Source organism: Heterodontus francisci, chromosome 13 (genome assembly GCF_036365525.1).
Source record: "Heterodontus francisci isolate sHetFra1 chromosome 13, sHetFra1.hap1, whole genome shotgun sequence".
Lineage (NCBI taxonomy): Eukaryota > Metazoa > Chordata > Chondrichthyes > Heterodontiformes > Heterodontidae > Heterodontus > Heterodontus francisci.
The window spans coordinates 66,762,235-66,787,065 of NC_090383.1; the positions used below are offsets into that span (position 1 = coordinate 66,762,235).

General features: G+C 43.0%; 1 protein-coding gene across 2 annotated transcripts in view; it reads right to left on the reverse strand.

The window, feature by feature from the left end:
• Positions 1-24,831, reverse strand: part of LOC137376414 (uncharacterized protein C2orf73-like) — a 128,581-nt gene that overhangs the window by 95,044 nt on the left and 8,706 nt on the right. Inside the window, exon 1 of one of the 2 annotated variants that reach the window (XM_068044932.1) lies at positions 5,402-5,532. The exons of the other annotated variant lie outside the window; for it this stretch is intronic. Within the exon in view, the coding sequence (XP_067901033.1) occupies positions 5,402-5,460 (59 nt within the window). The 5' untranslated portion in view covers positions 5,461-5,532. Of the gene's footprint in view, positions 1-5,401; positions 5,533-24,831 lie in introns of those variants that run through there. 2 annotated transcript variants of the gene reach the window in all.

Below are 24,831 nucleotides of genomic sequence, written 5' to 3' on the forward strand. Positions count from 1 at the left end.
TACTCTAACTTCTTGGTCACCTAGTCATTCCTTAAATCCCCGAGCTACAAGTCTGGCCTTAGCTTTACACGTACAGATCCATTTATTGGACAATGCTGGATGTCTTCTATCTGGCACCTCCATGTATACACTAAACTCTCTCCAACTGTCCAGCTCGTTTTGTTCTGCATCCTTTACTAACTTACAATCTAACTTGTTATTAGCCACCAGAGCTTCTCTATTGTAAGGACTCCTACTTGTTGTAGAGCTCCTCGCCTGCTCTCTCTTCCTTGCTCTTGTGAAACCACATTCCCTGCTAGATTTCCTCTTCCTTTCTGGACTGATACTACTCAACCTGTCCCTCCTATGACCAGACTTTCTTTCACAAGTTCATGACCTTTTCCTTGGACTATGATCATCTTCAGGCCCACTGTCTGAACTTACACTACATTTTCTGGCCTTCCATATTTTCACTTCCTTCTGCCAATCTATAGGTCTGATATCCTGTCCCTTGTCTTGCACATTCAAACATATGTACGAACATACTAACATACGAATTAGGAACAGGAGTAGGCCACTCGGCCCTTCGAGTCTGCTCCGCCATTCAATAAGTTCATAGCTGAACTGATTACCCCACATTTCCACCTACACCTGATAACCTTCCACCCCAATTCAGCCAAGGGCCTTTTCTGCCCTTCTTATAATGATGGCTTCCCTCCATTCACTGGCCCCTTCTGGCATATACGTCACTCTAGTCCCAACTTTCGGGAGTTGACCTTTGGGATAAATGGCCTTATCTTGATCTTCACTATCACTTGGTTCACTCTCAGTTAGCCGGTTATCTGCCACTGTTGCTCGCAAAGGTCCAACATATGTGCATGCAAAGTACATGGTGCATCATCAGTGTCCATCATTTGTTCAGATTCTGTCAATGTAGAATCAATGCCAATAGGCCGTGAGGAATGTACACTAATGGTTTGGTTGCCATGTTGTAAAATTACCAATTGCCATCAGTGCCTACAACTTTCCCTGGGCCTCTCCATTCTTTCTGCCCTTCTCTTTTGTAATACACCATGTCCCTGGTATTAAAATTCTTTTCTGATGGCCTGATCCGATACCTCAAAGCTCTCCTGATTTTTTCTGACACTTCTCCCTTAATAAATGCTCTTCTCCCTGCATGCATGGCATTCAAATGTTCTGCAAACATTGAACTAATTATAATCCACTCCAAAGCCAGGGGATGATCCCACGTTACCAAAGGTATTTTTGTATTCCTGCCATAAACTAATTGATATGGGCTGTAGTCCAACCATTTGAAGCATGTTTTTCGCATGTACTGCCCACGCCAGAGCAGTCATCAATTTACAATTTGGTTAGTCGGCTCAAATTTTCAGAGCATTTCATCAATCATGGCATGATTTCTCACAAATCCCAATACTAAAAGCCGTGTGCATTGCTACAATATTCATATTTTCACACATACTCTTGAACTCATCATTGGCAAATTCTCCTCCATTTCAGTTAGAAATCTAGCCAGTGCTCCCAGTCCCATTCCTATCCACCTTTCCATCATCTTGTCCACTATTAATTTATAGTAAGACAAAAAAGTACCTTCGACAGACTGAATCCAATCATTATGGCAATAAAACGTAGAAGAAAAATGTTTTTGTCTTTATCCCATACCTTCAAGTCCATCGCTACGGTTTCATTAAAATCCCTTGCTAATGGGAGATTCACTATGGGTCGCGATGGCGTCCTCCTGCTTTTTGTTTTACAGACATCACATGTTTCACTGATATCCTCAGTAAGTTTAGTGTAGTTATCATCTATTAGCCCTGCATCTTTTAACAGAATCTTCAACCTCTAACAAGATGGATGTGAAAACTGTCAATTTAGTTTTGAAATAATTTGCAATTTCTCTTTTAAATCCCTACCCCTGGATGCCATTAATACTTCCTGAACATCCTGCTTAGAGATGTTAGGTCTCGCTAAAGGAATACAATAAAGTCCCAACTGTGTAAACTGCAAAGCTACAGATTTTCCAAAGACAATCGCCCTATCATGTTCCATATCCAATTTCATCTGAGCCGTTTTACTTAACAGTAAAAAGGTATTTCACTGGATACTACATCTGTACGAATAAAATGGTTTACCCCTGCTATTTTACATGGAATTACCACTCTTTTTAGTGATTGATATGTTGTCATTCCCAACCTGAAACAGGTAGAACTGTCATATTCTTTGACCTTACTTCAGTCTTCTTTACTTAAAGAATCCATGTAACACCTTAACCAGTCCACTCCACATACTGTGGACATACACCCACTGTCTAGTACTGCTCAATTGAACAAATCTGTGACTAGGACACTCATTACCAGACTGAAGCTTCTCATGACCAGTACAATTCCTTCTGATTGATCAGTAGCGTCCTCCTCGCCTTCCACATCATGTGTCATCTCAAAAACCCTATTATTCCTTTTTAGACAATGCAACACCTAGTGATACTTTGAGTCACATCAGAAGAACCTGTTGACCACTCCTTGGTTATTCTTGGGGTTCCTCCTTCTGCCATAGTTGCCCAATTCCTGCTATCTGTTATAGCTACCAAAAGAGTCTCTATCCTCATTCATTATTTTTGTGATTCTCCTTTCGTACTGACGTTTGGGCCCAACATTTGAATGGCCTCGAAATGCTAGCATTGTATCCTCCACCTTTGGTGTTACCGCTGAAGAGCCCATTTGCACCATGAAAGCAACCTGAAAGAAATGTTTTCCCAAGTATTTTTTCAGGGCGTCAGACATCTGATCAAAAAGCATATCTCTTTCTTTGAACTCCTGTTAATACCAAGAGCCTATCCATGTTCGATATCCTAGCACAATCCAACAATTTGAAGGCAAGTACTGAATTAGGAATTTCCAAGTAGAATCGTTGCAATCTTGCATATAATCAGTTAAACTCCATAATATATTCTTCTATGGAAGGTCCATCAATTTTTCTAAATTTAATGAATGAAAGTCTGACCACACCTCAAAGGCACTCAATAAGCCATCTTTCATATAAATTTTATGTATAAAAGTGTTGAGATTGTCCAAACCTTCCTCATTGTCTAAATGATTAGCCTCTAGCTCCGAGAACACTTTGCCCCTGATGTTGCTTCTGGCAGAAATTCAAAGTGCAAGGCTATTCCTTCTTCCTTTTTGGTAAAGACATAACCCATGAGCATAGATCAGCTTCATTCTTCCATTGATCATAAAGTTCAGCTTCGCAAAGCAGCAGTGGAAAACCATATCCCAACACCTTACACTTGGTTTCAGTCAACTTTCATCAAAAAAAATTCCAATTATAGCCTTCTCAAAAAAAAAAGCTCCAATTTTAATCTCCTGTCTAAAAACAAATCTTAGTCTCCAATCTTCACCTTCAAACAAACATTCTCTGCTACCAATGTAGAGAAACTTCCAAGTCTGTTTGTGAAGACACTGAGACTAGGATGCTTTGGTGAAGACTGTTTATTGCTTGTCACAAAGCTTACTTCTCCACTCCTAACAACACCCCACCAGTGCAGGTTGGCTCTTCTTTATATGTACATCTGAGTACAATGAACTAATCAACACCTGTTCACCCTATTACCTTCAACTACTAGGTATTTAACATCCATTAACAGAATTTATTAGACACTAACATCTTGCCCACTCACTTAACCTGTCCATATAAAATGCTTAAGAGGCAGCTGCTGGCAGGATGGTTCCCTTGGTTGGGAGTCTAGAACTAGGGGTCATAGTCATAGAATAAGGGGTCGGCCATTTAGGAATGAGATGAGGACAAATTTTGTCACTCAAGGGGTTGTGAATCTTTGGAATTCTCCACCCCAGCAAACTGTGGATGCTCAGTCGTTGAGCATATTCAAGACATATATCGATGGATATTCAAATACTAAGGAAATCAAGGCATACGGGGATAATGCGGGAAGGTGGAGTTGAGGTAGAAGATCAGCCATAATCTTATTGACTAATGGGGTGAGCTCGAGGCCGAATGGCCTACTCCTGCTCCTATTTCTTATGTTCTTATGTATCTGATGTGCAGCAAAAAATATTTTGTGCACTCAGGAGCAGGTGTCAAAATGAGCATTGTAAAGCTGGTCTTTTTAATATATATATTAGATTGGTCGCCAAGCATCCATTACTTAGATCCTATGAATGCTTGCTAGACAAGCCCACTATCATGAGCAAATACAAAGAGCAAATAAAAATAGACCCGCTATCATGCTATATTTTATAAAATATAATTATAATTGCATTTTTAAAACAAAGCACATAAAGTTTCATATACCTTTTATTCTAAGTTAATATTAAAAAATCTTATAAAAATTGTCATTTGGTGAAAAATAATGAAATCAGCATTAGAAATCACTCCAATGGGGAAAACAATATTTTTTGCCTGGGACTATAAAATTGTTTTCCAGCAAACTAACTTTATGTGAGCTACAGAAATTTTTTAAAAAGCTATAGTATGAGTAAGATCTTACATCAGTTTTAGTGGAAAGACGAAATGACACAGTTCTTCTCTCAAAATGACAAATTTACCTTTTTAACTGTTCAGTCTGATGATCATTGACAATGGTTGATCTTTTATGAGCAACAGAATTGTGGTAACATTTTTATCAGATATAATCTATGATAGTAATAGCCACGAAATAGCATATGGGTAAATAAGGGTGCTTTATAGAAGATGACCTAATACAAATCAATTTAAAAGAACTTTCAATATGAGTATTAACATAAGCAAAGAAATCTAATCTCTGTAAAAAAAAAAGTTACCCCAGTTCTATTTTTGAGCAAATATACCACTCAGCGTTTAAAAAAAATTACAATATGTGAATATTCCTTAAAATTACTGATACATAGTTTTCCAACTCAAGGTAACAAAAACACTACTGATAATATATATTAAAATGTAAAGTTACGTTTGTTTTTGGTGGTGGGTTTTAAAGGAATTTGCCTAATCACTGTTTAGGTGAATCCTGGTGACAAGATTTTTACTTGACAATTAGAGTAAAAGGTAAAACAGCAACTTTTTACAGGGCTGCTAAATTCATAAGAAGTATTTGTTGATAAAGCTCTTTGCATACAAGCGCACAGCCTAATGATTTTAAATTGCATTTCAGTACGCCTCTTGCGTAGAAAGAATGTGACTAATCTTGCCCATCATGAATACAATTATTGTGTTCCGAGCCCAAATAAACACAAGGCGCGATTTTTTTTTGTTTGCATAAAATTTTGAACTTGTTGGTGGTCCAGCTATCCACTTGTGATTTTCGCTTAAAAATATGCCAAGGAACTCGAGTACAGAGAGCACATTGTTCTTCGTTTCAATTTGGCTTGCTAACTTTCAAGTTGGTTGGAATGTTGGTTAAGATCATACTTACTATAACTGGCTGATGACCATTTGTTGTCTGTAAATGTGTTCCTGTGGAGATTGATGCATTTCGGTGGAGTAAGTGATTACAAACGCATACAGCTTTGCCCAAGGTCTGCGAGCACAGGATTGTTTTGTCAAAGTACACCTGGTGAATTTCATGTAGCTGTCAGTTGCTAGGTTACGAACGCGCGTCTCCAACTGGGCAACGGGCAGGTTAGTGCAATAACGTGCAAGTTTTTGCTTTTCATTATAGTTGTATTATGTTTTTAAGATTCTCAAGTTAAAGACGACAACACATCTAATTTTCTGCTTTATATTTCTCCTCTCTGTACTTTGTGTTCAGCATTTTTATTTCTACTTTTAAAAAGCAGTTATATTTTAAAGGACTCTCCTAAAAATACGAACATACGAATTAGGAGCAGGAGTAGGCCACTCGGCCCCCGAGCTGCTCCGCCATGCAATAAATTCATGGCTGAACTGATTACTCCACATTTCCACCTACCCCGATAACCTACCACCCTCTTGCTTATCAAGAATCTATCTACCTCTGCCTTCAAAATATTCAAAGACTCTGCTTCCACCACCTTTTGAGGAAGAGAATTCCAAAGATTCAGGACCCTCTGAGAGAAAAAATGTCTCCTCATCTCTGTCTTAAATGGGCGACCATTTATTTTTAAACAGTGACCCCTCCCACAAGGGGAAATATCCTTTCCACATCCACCCTGTCAAGACCCCTCAGGATCTTATATGTTTCAATCAAGTCACCTCTTACTCTTCTAAATTCCAGTGGATACAAGCCTAGCCTGTCCAATCTTTCCTCATAAGACAGCCCGCCCATTCCAGGTATTAGTCTAGTAAACCTGCTCTGTACTGCATCCAACACATTCACAATCTTCCTTAAATAAGGAGACCAGTACTGTACACAGTACTCCAGATGTGGTCTCACCAATGCCCTGTTTAGCCTCCCTACTTTTCCATTCAATTCCCCTCGCGATAAACTATAACATTCTATTAGCTTTCATAATTACTTGCTGCACCTGCATGCTAACCTTTTGCGATTCATGCACCAGGACACCCAGATCCCTCTGCATGTCAGAGCTCTGCAATCTCTCACCATTTAGATAATATGCTTCTTTTTTATTCTTCCTGCCCAAGGGGAAAATTTCCCACTTTCCCACATTATACTCCATTTGCCAGGTCTTTGCCCACTCACTTAACCTATCTTTCTCCCTTTGTAGCCTCCTTATGTCCTCTTCACAAGTTACTTTCCTACCTATCTTGTGTCATCAGCAAATTTAGCAACCATACCTTTGGTCCCTTCATCTAAGTCATTTATTAGAATTAAAATTAGAATATTACAGCGCAGTACAGGCCCTTCGGCCCTCGATGTTGCGCCGATCATCTGACCTACACTATTCCATTTACATCCATATGTCTATCCAATGACCACTTAAATGCCCTTAAAGTTGGCGAGTCTACTACTGTTGCAGGCAGGGCGTTCCACGCCCCTACTACTCTCTGCGTAAAGAAACTACCTCTGACATCTGTCCTATATCTTTCACCCCTCAACTTAAAGCTATGTCCCCTCGTGTTTGCCATCCTCATCCGAGGAAAAAGACTCTCACTATCCACCCTATCTAACCCTCTGATTATCTTGTATGTCTCTATTAAGTCACCTCTCCTCCTCCTTCTCTCTAACGAAAACAACCCCAAGTCCCTCAGCCTTTCCTCGTAAGACCTTCCTTCCATACCAGGCAACATCCTAGTAAATCTCCTCTGCACCCTTTCCAAAGCTTCCACATCCTTCCTATAATGCGGTGACCAGAACTGCACGCAATACTCAAGGTGCGGCCTCGCCAGAGTTTTGTACAGCTGCATCATGACCTCGTGGCTCCGAAACTCGATCCCCCTACTAATAAAAGCTAACACACCATATGCCTTCTTAACAGCCCTATTAACCTGGGTAGCAACTTTCAGGGATTTATGTACCTGGATACCAAGATCTCTCTGCTCATCTACACTACCAAGAATCTTCCCATTAGCCCAGTACTCTGCATTGCTGTTACTCCTTCCAAAGTGAATCACCTCACACTTCTCCGCATTAAACTCCATTTGCCATCTCTCAGCCCAGCTCTGCAGCCTATCTATGTCCCTCTGTACCCTACAACACCCTTCTACACTATCCACAACTCCACCGACCTTCGTGTCATCCGCAAATTTACTAACCCACCCTTCTACACCCTCATCCAGGTCGTTTATAAAAATGACAAACAGCAGTGGCCCCAAAACAGAACCTTGCGGTACACCACTAGTAACTAAACTCCAGGATGAACATTTGCCATCAACCACCACACTCTGTCTTCTTTCAGCTAGCCAATTTCTGATCCAAAGCTCTAAATCACCTTCAACCCCATACTTCCGTATTTTCTGCAATAGCCTACCGTGGGGAACCTTATCAAACGCCTTACTGAAATCCATATACACCACATCCACGGCTTTACCCTCATCCACCTGTTTGGTCACCTTCTCGAAAAACTCAATAAGGTTTGTGAGGCACGACCTACCTTTCACAATTGTAAAAAGTTGAGGCCCTGTGGCACACCACTTGTCACATCTTGCCAACCAGAAAATGATCCATTTATGTCTACTCACTGTTTCCTGTTAGCTAGCCAAATTTCTATTCATGCCAATATGTTACCCTCTACACCATGAGCTTTTATTTTCTGCAATAACCTTTGATGTGGTACCTTATCAAATGCCTTCCAGAAATCTAAGTACAATACATCCACCGGTTCCCCTTTATCCACAGCACATGTAACTCTCTCAAAGAACTCCAATAAATTGGTTAAACATGATTTCCCTTTCACAAAACCATTTTGACTCTGCCTGATTAACTTGAATTTTTCTAAATGCCCTGCTATAACGTCTTTAATAATAGCTTCTAACATTTTCCCTAAGACAGATGTTAAGCTAACTGGCCTGTAGTTTCCTGCTTTCTGTCTCCCTCCCTTTTTGAATAAAGGAGTTACATTGGCTATTTTCCAATCTATTGGAACCTTCCCCAAATCTAGGGAATTTTGGAAAATTAAAACTAACGCAACAACTATCTCACCAGCCACTTCTATTAACACCCCAGGATGAATTTCATCAGGGCCTGGGGACTTGTCAGCCTGCAGCTCCAACAATTTGCTCAGAACCACTTCCCTGGTAATTGTAGTTTTCTTGAGTTCCTCCCTCCCTTCCGTTTCCTGACTTACAGCTAATACGGGAATGTTACTTGTAACCTCAATAGTGAAGACCGATGCAAAATATCTGTTCAATTCATCTGCCATCTCCTTATTATCCAATCTTAATTCTTCAGACTTAATTTTTATAGGAGCAATGCTCACTTTTAACTCTTTCCATTATAAAAGATGTAATAGCAGAGCACTTGGAAAACAATGACAGGATCGGACAAAGTCAACATGGATTTACAAAAGGGAAATCATGCTTGACAAATCTACTGGACTTTCTTGAGGATGTAACTAGTAGAATAGATAAGGGAGAACCAGTGGATGTGGTGTATTTGGACTTTCAGAAGGCTTTCAATAAGGTCCCACATAAGAGATTAGCATGCAAACTTAAAGCATATGGAATTGGGGGTAAGGTACTGATATGGATAGGGAATTGGTTGGCAGACAGAAAACAAAGAGTAGGAATAAACGGGTCTTTTTCCGAGTGGCAGGCAGTGACTAGTGGGGTACTGCAGGGCTCAGTGCCAGGATCCCAGCTATTCACAATATATATTAATGATATAGATGATGGAATTAAATGTAATATATCCAAGTTTGCAGGCAACACAAAGCTGGGTGGGAGTGTGAGCTGTGAGGAGGATGCAGAGAAGCTCCAGTGTGATTTGGACAGGTTGGGTGAGTGGGCAAAGACATGGCAGATGCAGTATAATGTGGATAAATGTGAGGCTATCCACTTTGGTGGCAAAAACAGAAAGGCAGATTATTAGCTGAACAGTGATAGATTGGGAAAGGGGGAGGTGCATTGAGACCTGGGTGTCCTTGTGCACCAGTCACTGAAAGTAAGCATGCAGGTGCAGCAGGCAGTTAAGAAGGCAAATGGTATGTTGGCCTTCATAGCGAGAGGATTCAAGTACAGGAGCAAGGATGTCTTGCTGCAATTATACAAGGCCTTGGTAAGGACCGCATCTGGAGCATTGTGTGCAGTTTTGGTCTCTTTATCTGAGGAAGGATGTTCTTGCTATGGAGGGAGTGCAGTGAAGGTTCCCCAGACTGATTCCTGGGATGGCAGGACTGGCGTATGAAGAGAGATTGGGTCGATTAGGCTTGTATTCATAGAGTTTATAAGAATGAGAGGGGATCTCATAGAAACCCACAAAATTCTAAGAGGACTAGACAGACTCGATGCAGGAAGGATAATCCCAATGACAGGGGGGAGGGGGTGGGGGGGGGGGGGGGGTGGTCCAGGACCAGGGGTCACAGTCTAAGGATAAGGGGTAAGCCATTTAGGACTGAGATGAGGAGGGATTTCTTCACCCAGAGAATGGTGAACCTATGGAATTCTCTACCACAGAAAGCAGTTGAGGCCAAATCATTAAATATATTCAAGAAAGAGATACATATATTTCTTAATGTCAAAGGGATCAAGGGGTATGGGGAGAAAACGAGAACAGGGTACTGAATTAGACGATCAGTCATGATCTTTTTTGAATGGCGGAGCAGGTCCGAAGGGCTGAATGGCCTGCTCCTGCTCCTATTTTTTTTATATGTTTCAATGTTAAAGTGACGGAGGGCATCAGACAAGTTGCAGATGTAGGCGGGAGGAGACTGGACAAGGTGAGAAAAAAAAGTCGAGATAGGAAAAAATCAGTTTCGTGGAGCAGAAATAAGCTGAAATGATGGGCCTACTGGGCAATCCTTTTGTGGATTTTGGGAAGGAGGTTGTTCGGGGTTAGGGGTCTGTAAGGCTGAAGGCTATTGAAGGAAGATCTCTAGTTGAGGTCAGTGACATTTTAAATTTAACTTGTAGTTTTTACACAGTACAGGCAGGACTATATTTTTCAAATGAATATTCCAGAGTAAATCTATTTTAAGATTTAATCCTAAACTACTTTCAATCCTTTCATATTACGATTTTGACTTAGCTACAATTGTAACATATTATCCTGTTGGAGAATTGGAGGGAGTGGCAATATTGTTGCAATATAGATGTTAAAATATGCATTAATATACAATGTTTCAGTAAAGAATTGTACTTTAAATAGTTCACTTTTAAAAAACTATACCTATGATGAATTACATGGCATTCTTTCAAATGCTGGGGCAAACAGGTCTGTCAAGATGAATATATTTTGGTATCTATAAACAGTGTAACACTAAAATTAAATATTGGGGCAGAAATGTCAAAAAGTAAAAGATAAGAAAACCATTTGAATTCAGGTTTTTGAAGCTGCCCTGCATGTGAAATGTGACTTCTTGTTATGAATTAGATTAAAGTTTAAAGTAAACCAAGGGTGGATTACAATTCCAAGGGAACATTACCAGCTCCCCACAGGAAATTTTATTTTGTTTGAGGACAAAATGTAATCTTGAGGTATCTTTATCCTCTTCCGTGGTCTCCCCATTTACACCACCCAGAGTCATACACAAAACCTGCTCTTTAGCATCAGCCAGTGCTTCCTGAAACTATATGCTGGGAGATATGCAAGAGCAGATAGGTTGACTTCCTGCAATTTCCTTCCCTCTCTGTGGTGGTGACTTCTCTCTAACCCTGCTATTACGATCAGATGAGAAGGGGTTGAAAGGCTCCCCTCTTGTCCCTCTGCTTGTTTGACCGCAACAGGGTTTATTTCTTTTAAATAGTGGATATGCTTACCAATTCAGTGAGTGTTTAACCCTTTTATGTGCTATGATTGTAAAATAACCAATAAGACAGCTTTCCTTGAGTTTAAACAAGAAAGTGGTTAGTTTGTTGTACTTAAAACCAAGTAAAATAATAAACTATGCTCCAACTTTCACACACACACCCGCACACACACACACCCGCGCACGCACCCGCGCACGCACGCGCACACACACACACACACACACACACAAACATACAGTGGGCTGAATTTTACTAGCCTCTCGAGGCTGCGGGTCACGGCGCAGAGGCCGGTAAAATGCAGCGGGGAGAGGCCCGCCTCTACCTGCGATGCCGAGAAGGACTCGCCAGCCCTATTACCGGTGGCAGTGGGACCTCAGTGCGCCCCCCCTGCCACCTGGCGGCGGGCCCTTCATCAGCATTTATAAATCAACATTTAACATATTTATATAAACATACCTGCTGGCGGCGGCTGACCCACTCCGATATTACGGCCGCCGTTTGTGCTCCGCATGCCTTCAGAACTCCATACAGAGTTCTGAAGGCATGCGGAGTTCTAGGCGAGAACCCATACGGAGGGGGGAGTAATAAAATTTTGAGGGCGAGAGGGGTGAAGGAGTGGGGAAATCGATCTTTATTGGATGTGGGGATGGTGGGAGGGGGTTGCAGGGCAAAATATTGAAGATTGGAGGGGAAAAGTCGGGTATGTGAACAGTCAACTTATGGTCGTTTCATTGCCTGGATTGACCATTGGGGGGGGGGGGGTGCGGGGTTGGTTGGGGAAGGGCCTCCATCATTTATTTGTAAATGTAATAAAAATCATTTATACTTACCCTTTAACAATTAAACTTATTTGCAAGGGCTTAAAGCCCTTTAAAAATGGCGCCAGCGCCTGCACAGTGGCACCGGATGCCATTGCCGGGGACGTGGAGGTCGCTCCATCTAAGTCATCGGGGGCAGCCGCTCTGTCCCCTCTATTTAAATGAGCCCCTGCACGTAATATTGTGGAGGCTCAGGAATGGCGCATCCGCACAGGATGCACACCATTCTTAGAGTGCGCCACCACAGAGTGTGGCGCACTCATAAATTTCAGCCCAGTAGGTTACAGAGTGAAGCAGAACAGATTGTTTGGATTAGGATTCAGAACAACTAAAATAATATACAGTCTGTGGAGTCTGGTTATTCAGTTGTCTTCCAGCTGAATTCATGGTCCTGAAGTTTCTGGCTGGTAGAGGTGGCCATCTGGTTCAGGGTTTTCTTGGAGACAGTGATGTGGATGGTTTTATCCCTGGGGTCTCTGTCTACAGCAATGATAGACATGGATGTTTTGCAGCCAGCAGGCAGGGTTTGAACTTACATAGTTGCTTGGAGAGAGAGAGAGACAGACAGACCCCCAGACAGGTCCTGCACTGATCAAACTCAGGTGCTTGTCTGCTGTAGACAGAAGAAACTTCAAGTTTCCACTTAGATGGAGAGTCTGTCACATGATCGCCCAGTGTATTCTCTCTTTTGCATCTTAATTAGTTCAAGTCTAAGAATTCCAATCTCTCTCGGGTCCCATTGTTTCAGTGTTTACCCTTTGAGGTTCATCTCCACCAGTGTTAATGTTCCAAGCTGGCTTTTGAAAGCCTCGTTAATGAAGGTAGCTTAGTCAAAGTTCACAAGCCATTGTTCTGGTGGGGGATTAACTGGACATTCGTCTCCACCTCGATACCTTGGTATGTGAGGTATTTAGATACAAATTGTGTTGGCCATTTTAGCTGCCATCAAGGATCCTTTTATCAATTTTTTGTCTCCTGCTTTCTTTTAAAAATTTAATTCAAGTTCTTTGTCTCCTGCTTTCTTATTACAGTTTAATTCAGGTTTCCAACCAATGGATTAAAAAAATCATCTTTTGGCATTGCACGTGTTCATGACACTGCATGGCATACATATGATCTCAAATTGTGTATATAAATGCAAATATGTTTTTTTCCAAAAAAAAAGCTGCTATCAGTGTCTTGGGTATTTCATCATCAGTAGTCAGTCACAGAATGAGCCAAATTACAACATTGAAGGAGTGTCATCTCACAGTTTTCTCTGATTTAAAAAAAACAATAATTCATGCTCTTTTCTAAACAGTTTTCTGTACATTTATTTTGTCACAAAACATCATAACCTGATCACACTGGCTGGAATTTTATTGGCCCACTTAGAATGAGTTCAGAGGCAAGGTGACTGTAAAATGGAATGGAATGCATTTGGTCGGAAGTCCGACCTCTTTATGTCACTTCTGGATTTTACCAACAGCAACAACCATGGAGGGCGGGCTTTGTACATCAATGCAATGGGCCAGCAATTAAGGGATTTAAAAGGCCAATGAACTGTAATTTAAGGCAATTTTGAATTGTACTGATGTCGCACAGGGACCACGGAGATTCAGAGCCTTGCCTGATTAAACAAAGCAGCAAGAAAGCAGGAGCTCAGTGCTGGCTCTCTCAGCCAGCCATCAAGAGAGCCAGCGTGTGGTGGCAGGAAAGGGCATTTACAAACAATGGCAGAAGGAGGGAAGGGTGCATGTTGTCAGAGTCACGTAGGGGCAGTGCACTAGCTCCAAAGAAACAATGAAGGGAAAGGTTTGGTGGATGGAGGGGGAAGAATGCCACCTGGGTAGAAGGTCTTGGACTAGGAGTGAGGACACCTGCTGTGGGCCTCCTCCACCCAGGCTTCAGGGCTCCTGTTGAGGACAAGGGGTGGCTCAGAGGGAGGGAGGTCCAGGCACTAGTGAGGGCACATCAGGAGCCTCAGGACCTGGAAGAGGGCTGGCCTCAGGGTGAGCACCATGGAGAAGAGTGCAGAGAGGCGTGCCAACAGCCTCCTGCGTGCAGAAGAGGCTGTCTCCAGAAGAGAGTGTACCACCCGAGGATGAACTATCTCCAGATATCCAAGTGGCAAGGTCAGTGAAGACTATGGCTCACCAGGGAGGCAGTCACTGATCTCTGCACCATGCTGCAGGACAAGCTAGGAGCCATGGGAATTGGTGGACACCCAATGCCAGTGGCACTGAGGATCACCATGACTCTCAACTTCTACACCGCCATGCCTTTCCAGGTATCCACTGGGATCATGTGTGGGAACACCCTGTCTGCGACCCATTGATGCACAAGGAGGTGACCAATGCCATGTTCAAGAGGGAGACAACGATATATGCACTACTGCACTGATCTGGACTGTCAAGCAGAGAGGTCCATTGGGTTCGGGGCCATCGCTGGATTCCCCTGGGTGCAGAGTGTGATCAATTGCACACATGTGGTCATCCAGGCTCCCACAGATCAGCCAGCAGCTTTCATAAACAGAAAGGGCTTCCATTCTATCAATGTCTAACTTGTCTGCGATGACTGAAAGCATATCCTTCAAGTGTGTGCACAGTTCCCAGGAAGCAGCCACGACTCCCACATATCTCAGCAGTCCCAAGTGCCACAGCTTTTCCAGACCCTGCAGGTCTTCAGGGATGGATACTAGGAGGTGAGGGCTATTCACTAAAGACATAGCTGCTCACGCCTGTGAGAACCCACGCATGGCTGTAGAGGAGAGGTACAATACACTCCATGGGTCAACCAGAGTGATCATTGAACAGGCCATTAGTCTTCTGAATATACAATTCAGGTGCCTAGATCGATCTGGTGGAGCCCTCAATATGACCCAGTCAGAGTCTTGTATATTGTGGTGGCCTGCTGTGTGCGGCACAAGCTGGTGCTGCAGAGAGGGGAGGCATTGAAAAATGTCACCTATTTTCCTACCTTTTTCTGATTTTACCAACTGTGCAGAAAATGCCCGGAGGCTCAGGGTCAAAGGACTGCTGAGATATATGGGAGTCGTGGCTGCTTCCTGGGAACTGTGCACACACTTGAAGGATCTGCTTTTAGTCATCGCAGACAAGTTGGACATTGATGGAATGGAAGCCCTTTCTGTTGATGAAAGCTGCTGGCTGGTCTGAAGGAGCCTTGATGATCACACTCTGCACCTGGGGGAATCCAGCGATGTCCCCGAACCCAATTGGCCTCTCTGCTTGACTGTCTGGATCAGTGCAGTAGTGCATATATCATTGTCTCCCTCTTGAACATGGCATTGGTCACCTCTTTGATGCATCAATTGGTCGCAGTTTGGAATTCCCACACATGACCCCAGTGGATCCCTGGAAAGGCATGGCGGTGTAGAAGTTGAGAGCCATGGTGATCCTCAGTGCCACTGGCATTGGGTGTCCACCAACTCCCATGGCTCCTAGCTTGTCCTACAGCATGGTGCAGAGATCAGTGACTGCCTCCCTGGAGAGCCACAGTCTTCACTGAGTGGCAGTTGAGTTGTGGAGGGAACTGACAGCCATACTTTGAAGCTATCTGCAGGTTATGTTTTGAAGAAGTGATGCAATCGGTTTTGGAGGCACTGCAGAGGGTGGGACCAAAGTAAAATGCTGCTAGTGGAAAGGTGTCTCCCAAGTCCACAGCAGCCACTGGAGGCTTATCACAGTGGAGGCTTCATCTGACTGTGGGCTCAATACTTTCAGACTTTGACTCCTCCAATGTGGAGGAGAGTGGCACAGAGATGAGTATACAACCACATGGAGTGCCTCTTCAAGCCTCCATGGGAGCTCCAGTCGGTTGAGGAAGCCATTGGACGTGGATGAGGAGGATGCATAGGGGCAAAAGGGCAGCCTCTTGGTTGCAGAAGGCACTACCCAGTTCAAAGGGTGTCAGAGGCTCAGCTTCATGGCGATGTCTGAGCACCAATATCTATGAAGACTGGGTCTCTTCAGGGTGGTGGTGCGGAGTTGTGCATTATGCTGGAGCAAGAGTTGATGCCAATGGGAAATGGTGGATTCCCAATGGCTGTAGCCTTAATGGTGAAGTTGGAGCTCAGCTTTTTCACCTATGGTTCATTCCAGGGATTGTCTGGATATCTATGTGGAATCTCTCAGCCAGCAGCCCGTCGCTGCATAAAGGAGGTCATGTATGCCATGTACTAAAGGCTGGCTTGGGTCTGCAAATGAAATCCGACCCAAGCCCGACAGAACCACATCCGACCCCAAACCCATCCCGGCCTGTGTCCTTTCATTTTTTCCCGCGCCCGACCTGACCAGACCCAACCATCAGTTAATCCACCTTCCATTTTTCACTTTGTTCCTTATCTGCACAAGCTTAAAAAAACTGTAACAAAATCACCTTTCAAGTCCAAAAAGTACATTAACATTGGAGCCACTTACCAGAGATGGTGATAGAGTGTGTCCGACCTGGCCCAGCCCGACCCGAGCCCAAATGCCAAACCCGGAATGTCACGGGCCCTGTTGGGTTCGGGTCGGGTAGCCATGCTCTACCATGTACCATCAGGCTAATCAATATATCAAGTTCATAACCTATCAGGCCAGTCAGGCCGAGAAGACAGTTGGCTTCGGGACTACGGCTGGATCTCCTCAGATGCAGGGCGTTATGTACTGTACTCATGTGGCCATCAAGGCTCCCTCAGAGCAGCCAGGCACCTTTATGAACAGGAACGGGTTCCACTCCTTGAATGTTCAAGTTATCTGCAACTATTGTAATCAGATCATGCAGGTGTATGCAAGGTTTCCAGGAAGATGCCATGACTCCTACATCCTTAGACTGGTCCAATTGCCTCAGCTGTTCCAGCCACCCAAACACCTTCATAGCTGGATCCTGGGGAACCATGGTATCCACTGAAGTTATGGTTTCTCAGCCCTGTATACAACACCAACACACAGGCAGTGGGCAGGTAAAACTGCTGCCATATGAATATATGGGCCACCATTGAGCAGGCCATTGGCTTTTTGAAGCTAAGGTTTAGATGCCTCAATAGATCTGGAGGAGCCCTACAATACACACCCTCAAGGGTATCCTGCATCATTGTCGTCTGCAGCGCATTGCACAACTTGGCGTTCCAGAAGGGAGTAGCTGGAACCAGAGGAAGACACTGAGTGAGTGGCTTCCTTAGAGGAGGATGAGCATGAAGCACCTCAACAAATGTCAGCCGATGAAGACAGTACCCTGGGACTGGACTGTGACATGCGTGGCAGGGAGATTTGCGACTCTCTGATCAGCAGATCCTTCACACAAGGACAAGTGCAAGGGGCAATCAAACCAAGAAGATTTCTCCCAGAGGCAACTTTGCTGATCTTTCACAAGAGATCCTTAGCATCTCTCTGTACCCATCAGCACTATATGCCATGGCCTTTTGTTAACACAGACGCTCATGAGGCACTCACTTTTACATACCATCCATCTATTTGATTCCACATCAGATCATTGTCAACTATTGCATAAAAATAAATACACCATAAGTCATTATACATTGAATGTCAAGACCTTTAATTCTTGTTAAATATTAAAGGCTTCTGCACTTAACAAATTGTTATTATCCAGTGAAACCCCAAGCGCTAGTCATCCCTTTCACTGCTTTCTTGCAGTCACTGCTACGGGCTCCTCCCCCTGCAACTGGAGTTGATGTGGGGGCAGCCTGCTGTCTTCTCCATCTGCATGGAGCTGAGCATCGCTGGGCCTCTCCTCATTCCTCCAAGTCACTGCCTCTGTTATTTTCTCCTGTGTGTCTGTGCAGTCCTCACCAGATTGTGCCACCTGTTCTACACATGCAACAATGCCCAGCGATGTGAATGTATCTGCGCTGGTGGAGGGTGTGTTGGAATAAAGTGATGCAGTGTCTTGCAATGGATTTGCATCCTCTGAGCTTTTCAGTGTATCAGGAGCCCTGGTCTGTTTCTCACCTGCTGCTGGAGAGACATGATTTAAGTGAAACAGCTGCTGCTCCTGTTTTGTGACTCCCAAGGCACTGCATCTTTACCCTGCTGAGCAGGGCTGTACCTGTCCTCCATCTTCCGAGGGGGACTGGCCACAACCAACTCTGCCTCTTCTGGATCCTCCAGCTCTGATGTGATATGTGCTTCACCAAGTGCCACCATTTCTAATACTGCAGGAGGACCTACTGAGGTGCGACTATCTGCAGTGGTGCTAGGTGCGCTAGTAAGATGTGATGTGCAGGCTCCAAAGTGTCTTCCTCCTCTAACTCCTCAGGAACTTGTCATAGGATGGATTCCTGCCCCTCTGCAGCTGGCCCTGTGGGAGACATAGGAGAAGATAGGAGAGACTGGAACAGTCAACAGATGCACTCTGCTGCTTAAAATAAGATGACCGCTCATTCATTGGCAACTCATTGCATGGAGAGCATTGCCATGCATCCCCTGAACCTGCAAATGTTGAGAAATTTTCACCCTGTCTAAGGGAGATTACTGTTTCTGCATCCCCAGTGTTCCTGTGGCTTGACACTTCCAGCTGTGCCTTTTTGGTCAGTTTTGTTGGCCTCCTGCTCCATTCTGTTGGAAACAGGACATCTCTCCTTTCTCTGATTGCCTGCAGGAGTGCCTCCAAGAAGGCTTCACTGAATCATGGAGCAACCCTTCCTCGTGCTGAAGCCATTCCTCCACTGCCTCTGTTGCTGTAAACCCCCTTCTTTTTTCCTGTGTCTTCAACCTGTCTGAATGCTGCACACCTGCCTTTAGAAATGGCACCTCCAAGTAAGCTGCAGACACTGTGACCCTCCCGCCACCCTTAATTGGCTGGCTCTTCTGCCTGTCGGTCCTGAATTGGCTCTTCCTGGTAAAATCGTGGAGGAAGTCCCGCTGCTTGCCTGTGCTTGCCGCCGACCCGGATATCCCCCCGATATTGGGTTATCCGCCTGATCGGTAAAATTCAGGCCAATGGCTCTGCAATCATTTATCCAATTAGTTTCACCCACTTTATGCCCAATTAGCAAACATAACCAATCACAATATCTAGTTTTGTATTTTATTCCTTGTCCTAGTGACTTAGGTATAATTATCTCAGTTGAGGGATAATTTCATCACTTTTTAAAGGCTGATGTCCATTATTCAAATACCCTTATCCTAATGCCATAAGAATCCTGTATGATGCACGTACTGCTTGATTAACTTGTCAAAGTATTTCCCTATGCAGTGGGAAAACAAAGAGTTGCTAGTAGCTTAAATCCTGCCTCATTTACTATATGACTTTAGTCAAACATATTGGATAATAAGATTATACACAAAGATTTTGTTGCATTTTTTAATTTCACCTCAACATTTGATTAACAAATATTACAAAATGTATATAGTTTGAGTATTGTAATACTTTGTTTCATTTGGGATCATTGGTTGTGGGTATAATTTTCATCAAGTTTCATAAAATGCTGCAAGATGTTTAGTGCTCAGACACTGGCTGGCAGGGTGCATTACCTCACTGCTCTGCACTATAAGACTGTCAAATTCCTGGAACTAGTTTTGAATCCAGCCCAAACAGCTGGGATGAAGGTCTCCTCCTTCAGACAGTGTGCAAGAGAACTCAACCCAGTCCCATGCGTCCATAGCACAAAACAGGCCAATTGTGACACTAACAGATGATTTTAGCAGTTCTTGCTCAGACCGACCATGAGTCCAAGAGAACAGTGGGACTCTGCCATTTGAGACTCACTGAAATGCATTCTTTGAGCAATCAGAGAAGCCCTGAATATAGCTGGCCATTGTTAGTCCTAACTTGGGCGTGCTTGATACTGTTTCCAGGTACAAAAGAAAAAATGTTGGATTGTTGGCAGTGTTCACATTATTGAATTTGATGAGTCCAAAAGGAAAAAAAAGCAAATCATCACTCAAGAGCTTTGCATTCTGAATGTATGCTTTTTAAAAGCAATGCTTAAAGTGAAAACGGCAGTTGCAAATGAAAGGTAGGTTTTCTTCACTGACAAATCTTAATGTAATAAAAAAATTACATTTATTTCTACAATGCACATACGTGTTCAAAGACATTAAATACTTGTTGAAACTACAATCTTTAAATAGTCTACATCAAGCAGTAATAGCCTACTGATGTGCTGCAATAGGACATTTATTCATAAATTAATATTTAGATCCTGTAACTCTAATTAATTTGTGCTACTTAATATCTGTATGCGAGGTCATTATACATTCAGTAAACATATGCAATGGGTTTGTTTTGCTGACACATGCAGAATGGAATGATGACTACAGCAAGTGAAGCATGCTCAAAACAGTGAGTGATAATAGCAGATGAATAGAACTAAACTCTGGTATTTAACATTGCTAAGCCTATGGCTGAATACAGTAATGCTGAATGGCAAAGCTTGTTGATTTGTCATTGTATTAAAGTGTTTCAGAGCAGCAGTGATAAAACTAGCTGTGTAAACATGCAGTTCATTGTGCCATAAAGCTTATTAGTGGCCCGGAAACCAGTAAAATTACTTGAATGTAATGCTCTGTTAAAGCTGCAGCTCCCTGAAATTAGCATTTTCCAAAATTGATGTAAGTGTAGATGCTAAGGAATTCTGCCCTTTAACATTTTTTTCTAGCAAGAAGCTGCATTGAAGAGTGGAGGTCAGCAGCACAGACAGGCTTCATGTTACTGAAATTAATCTCCGCTCTGAAAACTTTAATATCTTCATAACTGAGGGGGTTAGAACAAACATCTTTATAACTGTTAAACTTCCCTAACTCCTTCCATATGCAGAAAACATATTTTTACAGTGGCATGGAATTGAAACTTCTATATTTTTTAATGCATTTTTTCTTCCATAGGTCTTGAATGTGTTGGCACCTCTCAAATCTGTGCCCTTTTTTCTCAGTAGTTCATATTTGAATTCCTCCAATCACGTTTCTGCCTTGCCATTGTACTGAAATGACTCTTACCAAAGTCACAAATGACATCCAAGTTGAATATGATGAAGGTAAACCAGCCCTCCTCATCCTTCTCAACCTGTCTGCAGACCATGAAATTCTGTTCCAGTGCCTCTCCACTGATGTCCAGCACTCGCCTGGTTTCATTCTTATCTATTCACTGAACTTCACTCTAAGAATCAGCTGCTGTTTTTCTTCTATTTAATTGCTCATGTTTTAAAGTATTTTTATCTAGCCTATAGCCCATACTCCATGGGTGTTGTTATCTGCTGAGCTTATGACGGTCATACTGGGGTCTGACTGGTTTTTCAGCTTTACTTTGCGACAGTGGGATTCCTGGCCAGAAATTCAATCTCTTGTGCCAAAGTCCATTTCTCTGCCGCTTCTGGATCTTACAGTGATCTCCAACTTTGTCACCGTATTTCATCCTGCAATCAATTCTGCACACCTCCTCCCTCATAATTCCCATGGAAATACCTCTAGTAGTGCATCCTCTGATACATCCCCCCCTTCAAATAGCTTCTGGACTCACTTGCCTCCATGCCCGTCTCTGAACCTGGACATCAGTTCATTAATCCTCCAAGCTGACTCCACCCTACCTATGTGAACTTTATCCCACTATGGGATCTCTAACTTTAACTCCCTCCTACTGTCTCCCTCTATCCCCCATTTATTGGACTTATCTATCCTAATCTAGCTATGTAACCATGCCTATGTAGCTTGAGTTTTTGTGTGTCCATTTGCTTGCGCATTTTGGCTGCTGCTCCAGACCCAAGCCCGTCACTTTTGCATCCCTTTTTTCATTCTTTTCTCCTTACCCCTCTTAAGCCCCTCTCTCCTGTCATCATGCCTCCTTTCATTTCTCCCCTCTCGGGTACTCTGCCCCCCAAATAAATACCACAACCCTTCACTCCTTGACCTTCCAACTCTCCTGATGTCCCAGGATTGAATCCCTCATAAATAAGCTCCAGTTTCCCTCTATGCCACTCTAGGCATCCTCAGAACAGCCCATTGAGGCACTCATCACTGCCTTCTTACAAGTAGTTATCTCAACGTTCCCATCCTACTCTCTTGATGACCTACCCGCCCAGCAAGCCCGCTGGGAGCTAATTTTGTCAATCTCCTTCCCGTCCCTTTCTCTCCTCCCAGCACTGATCCTGTGGACTCTCCCAGCAGATCGATTATCACCACCACTCTCCGCATCTTTCTCCAGAATGTCTTGTGAGCAAGGCCCATGCCATCCATGAACTTATAGTGGAAGATTAAATTGACATCATGGGCTTGATGGAAATATGTCTGATGGGTGATCACACTTTTCCTCTCAATAAATCCTCCCCATGTGGCATCCACCACTTTCTCCATCCAGACTGCCACAGTGGTGCTGCAGCCCTTATCACCAAATCATATTTTGGTCTGTTTCCCCTACTCTTCTGGCGCTTTCTCTTCCTTTGAGCTTTTCACTTGGTTGCACCTCTCTTGCCTCTTAAGATCCTTGCTCTCTACTGCCCACCCAAATACCATGCCAAGTTTCTCACTGAGATGTTTTCGCTGCTTTCCTCCCTCAGCTTCTGTACCTATTGATTGCTGCTTTTAGCCACTTAATGCTTTCACTTTCCTGTCACTGTGCTCTTGGAAATGATCTATGTATAAAACCGGAACAATCTGATTTCACCTATGCCCTAGTAAGACTGAGGAAACTATAAAGAATTCAGATAAATGCAAAACAAAGCTATAGACCATGTCGGCTATGGTGGAGGATGGCCTAGATACACTCAGTGAGTGAACCACAAGTAAACAAACAAGAGGAAAATTTATAGCATTGACAATTTCCAAGGTGGTATCAGCTTGACTTTATTAGATACTTGATCCAGTGCTGTTGAGAAATGCCAACACACATAACTGGGCATGAGTAGTCCGATGTTAGGGAAAATAATGAGATAGAGCGGCAAAAAGAGCCTGAATCCTGAACTAGTAATCCAGAGGCCCAGGCTAAAGCCCTGGGAATATGGGTTTAAATCCCACCATGGCAGCTGGTGGAATTTAAATTCAATTAATTAATAAACATCTGGAATTGAAAGCTAGTCTCAGTAATGGTGCCATGAAACTATCATCGATTATTGTAAAAACCCATCTCGTTCACCAATGTCCTTTAGGGAAGGAAATCTTACCTGGTCTGGCCTACATTTGACTCCAGACCAACAGCAATGTGGTTGACTATTATTTGCTCTCTGAAATGGCCTAGTAAGCCACTCAGTTGTCAGAAGCCATGCTGCTTCTCTTCTCTTCAATTCTCTCTCTCATGTCATCTCTTACATCATCACAGTGGGAGGTGTTACTCACACTCTCCCAGACATTAACCCTTTCAAACCCTTATACTACACCTCCCCTCAAGTATTTTTCCATTTTTTTTTGTTCATTCATTTTTATTTTTACATACTATCCCATCTCCCCCCCAAGTCTCTGACCTCAAAGATTCAATCTGTCAGGAGGCTTCACAACTCTCCCTGATCATGTTGTTGACAGATGCGGAAGATCAATAGTCTTAGTCTGAACTCTTGTTTCTTGACTTGGATGACCTTAATTGAGATTTGTAGTATCCAGGGCTTTCTGAATTCCAGGTTCAACATTTGGTTCATCCAAATATATGACTGATTGACGTCTTTGATGAATAGAAATAAGATTTTTCCTGTTTCTTCTTATAGTACCTTCTGAAGTATGTACTAAATAAGATCTCTGATGATAATCATCTCTCTGGATGATTACTGCTTCTCTGCCTGGGTCTCGTACCCATACCTTTTCTCCTTCCATCATCTTGGGGAGGTTCCTGATACAATGTCTTCTGTTATAGTTATAAGCTTGTTGCTTTCAGTAAGACTTTTCTCTATCATGAACTCTCTGATAATCTTGGACTTCTAGCCCTGGCAGTAATTTTTTGGGTTCTGATGGTGCTAATCCACATTGGAGTTGCTTCATTAGTGGTTGTGCTATCTTCCTAGGCATGAAAAGACATACAGGTTTAGCATCTTTTCGCAAAGTAATACGATATTCAGTTTAAGTCTTCCAAGACCAGTAAATAATTTCAGCAAGTCTTTTTGGAAGTGACTCCTGGATTCTTGTTGCTTAACTTCTTCCACTTTCCTGATAAGATTAAGGTATATCTTTTCTACTTAAAAGAGAAAATTCTTAATTCTGTAGAACATACAGTGTTTCCAATATCTGCTTTCCGTTGTACTGGAGCGTTGCCTGTAGCTTTCCTTGACTTTCAGTTCAATCCCTCCTGGACCTTGTAACTGAGTTTCTGTTGGTTGCAGGCAATGCGTTGATAACCACAGTTTGATGTCTGATAAAACTGTTACACTTTCTCCAGTGTCTAGTTTAAAGTTGGTGATCTATCCATTGACGTCTATATCTGCATTCCAGAATGCATGACTAGGTCATTGATCTCACCAAGGAAGTTTTTGATTTCTCTTCTGATGGAGATTGTTCAACTTCATGAATAGCTCTATGCGTGAAGACTTTACCTTTAGAAACTGTGAAAGTAGAGGTTTTACTTTGGCACATCTTCTCAAAATGGCCAACTTTCTTGGAGTGAAAGCATTCTGCTTTGTTTCCAGGACACTGTTCAGGCCTGTGGGTCTTTTTGGTGCCATAGCGCTGGCAGGGTTTTATGGTGTCTTGCACTTTCCCTCCCAAGTGTACCTACTTTTCTGGTGCTTCTTTTACAGTCCTGTGCTTAAGGAACCATATGGTCACTGGAGGTTTCCTGAACCAAGGGCTGGGATTTTACCCTAGGTGGATGGGAGCTGTCCACCAACTGA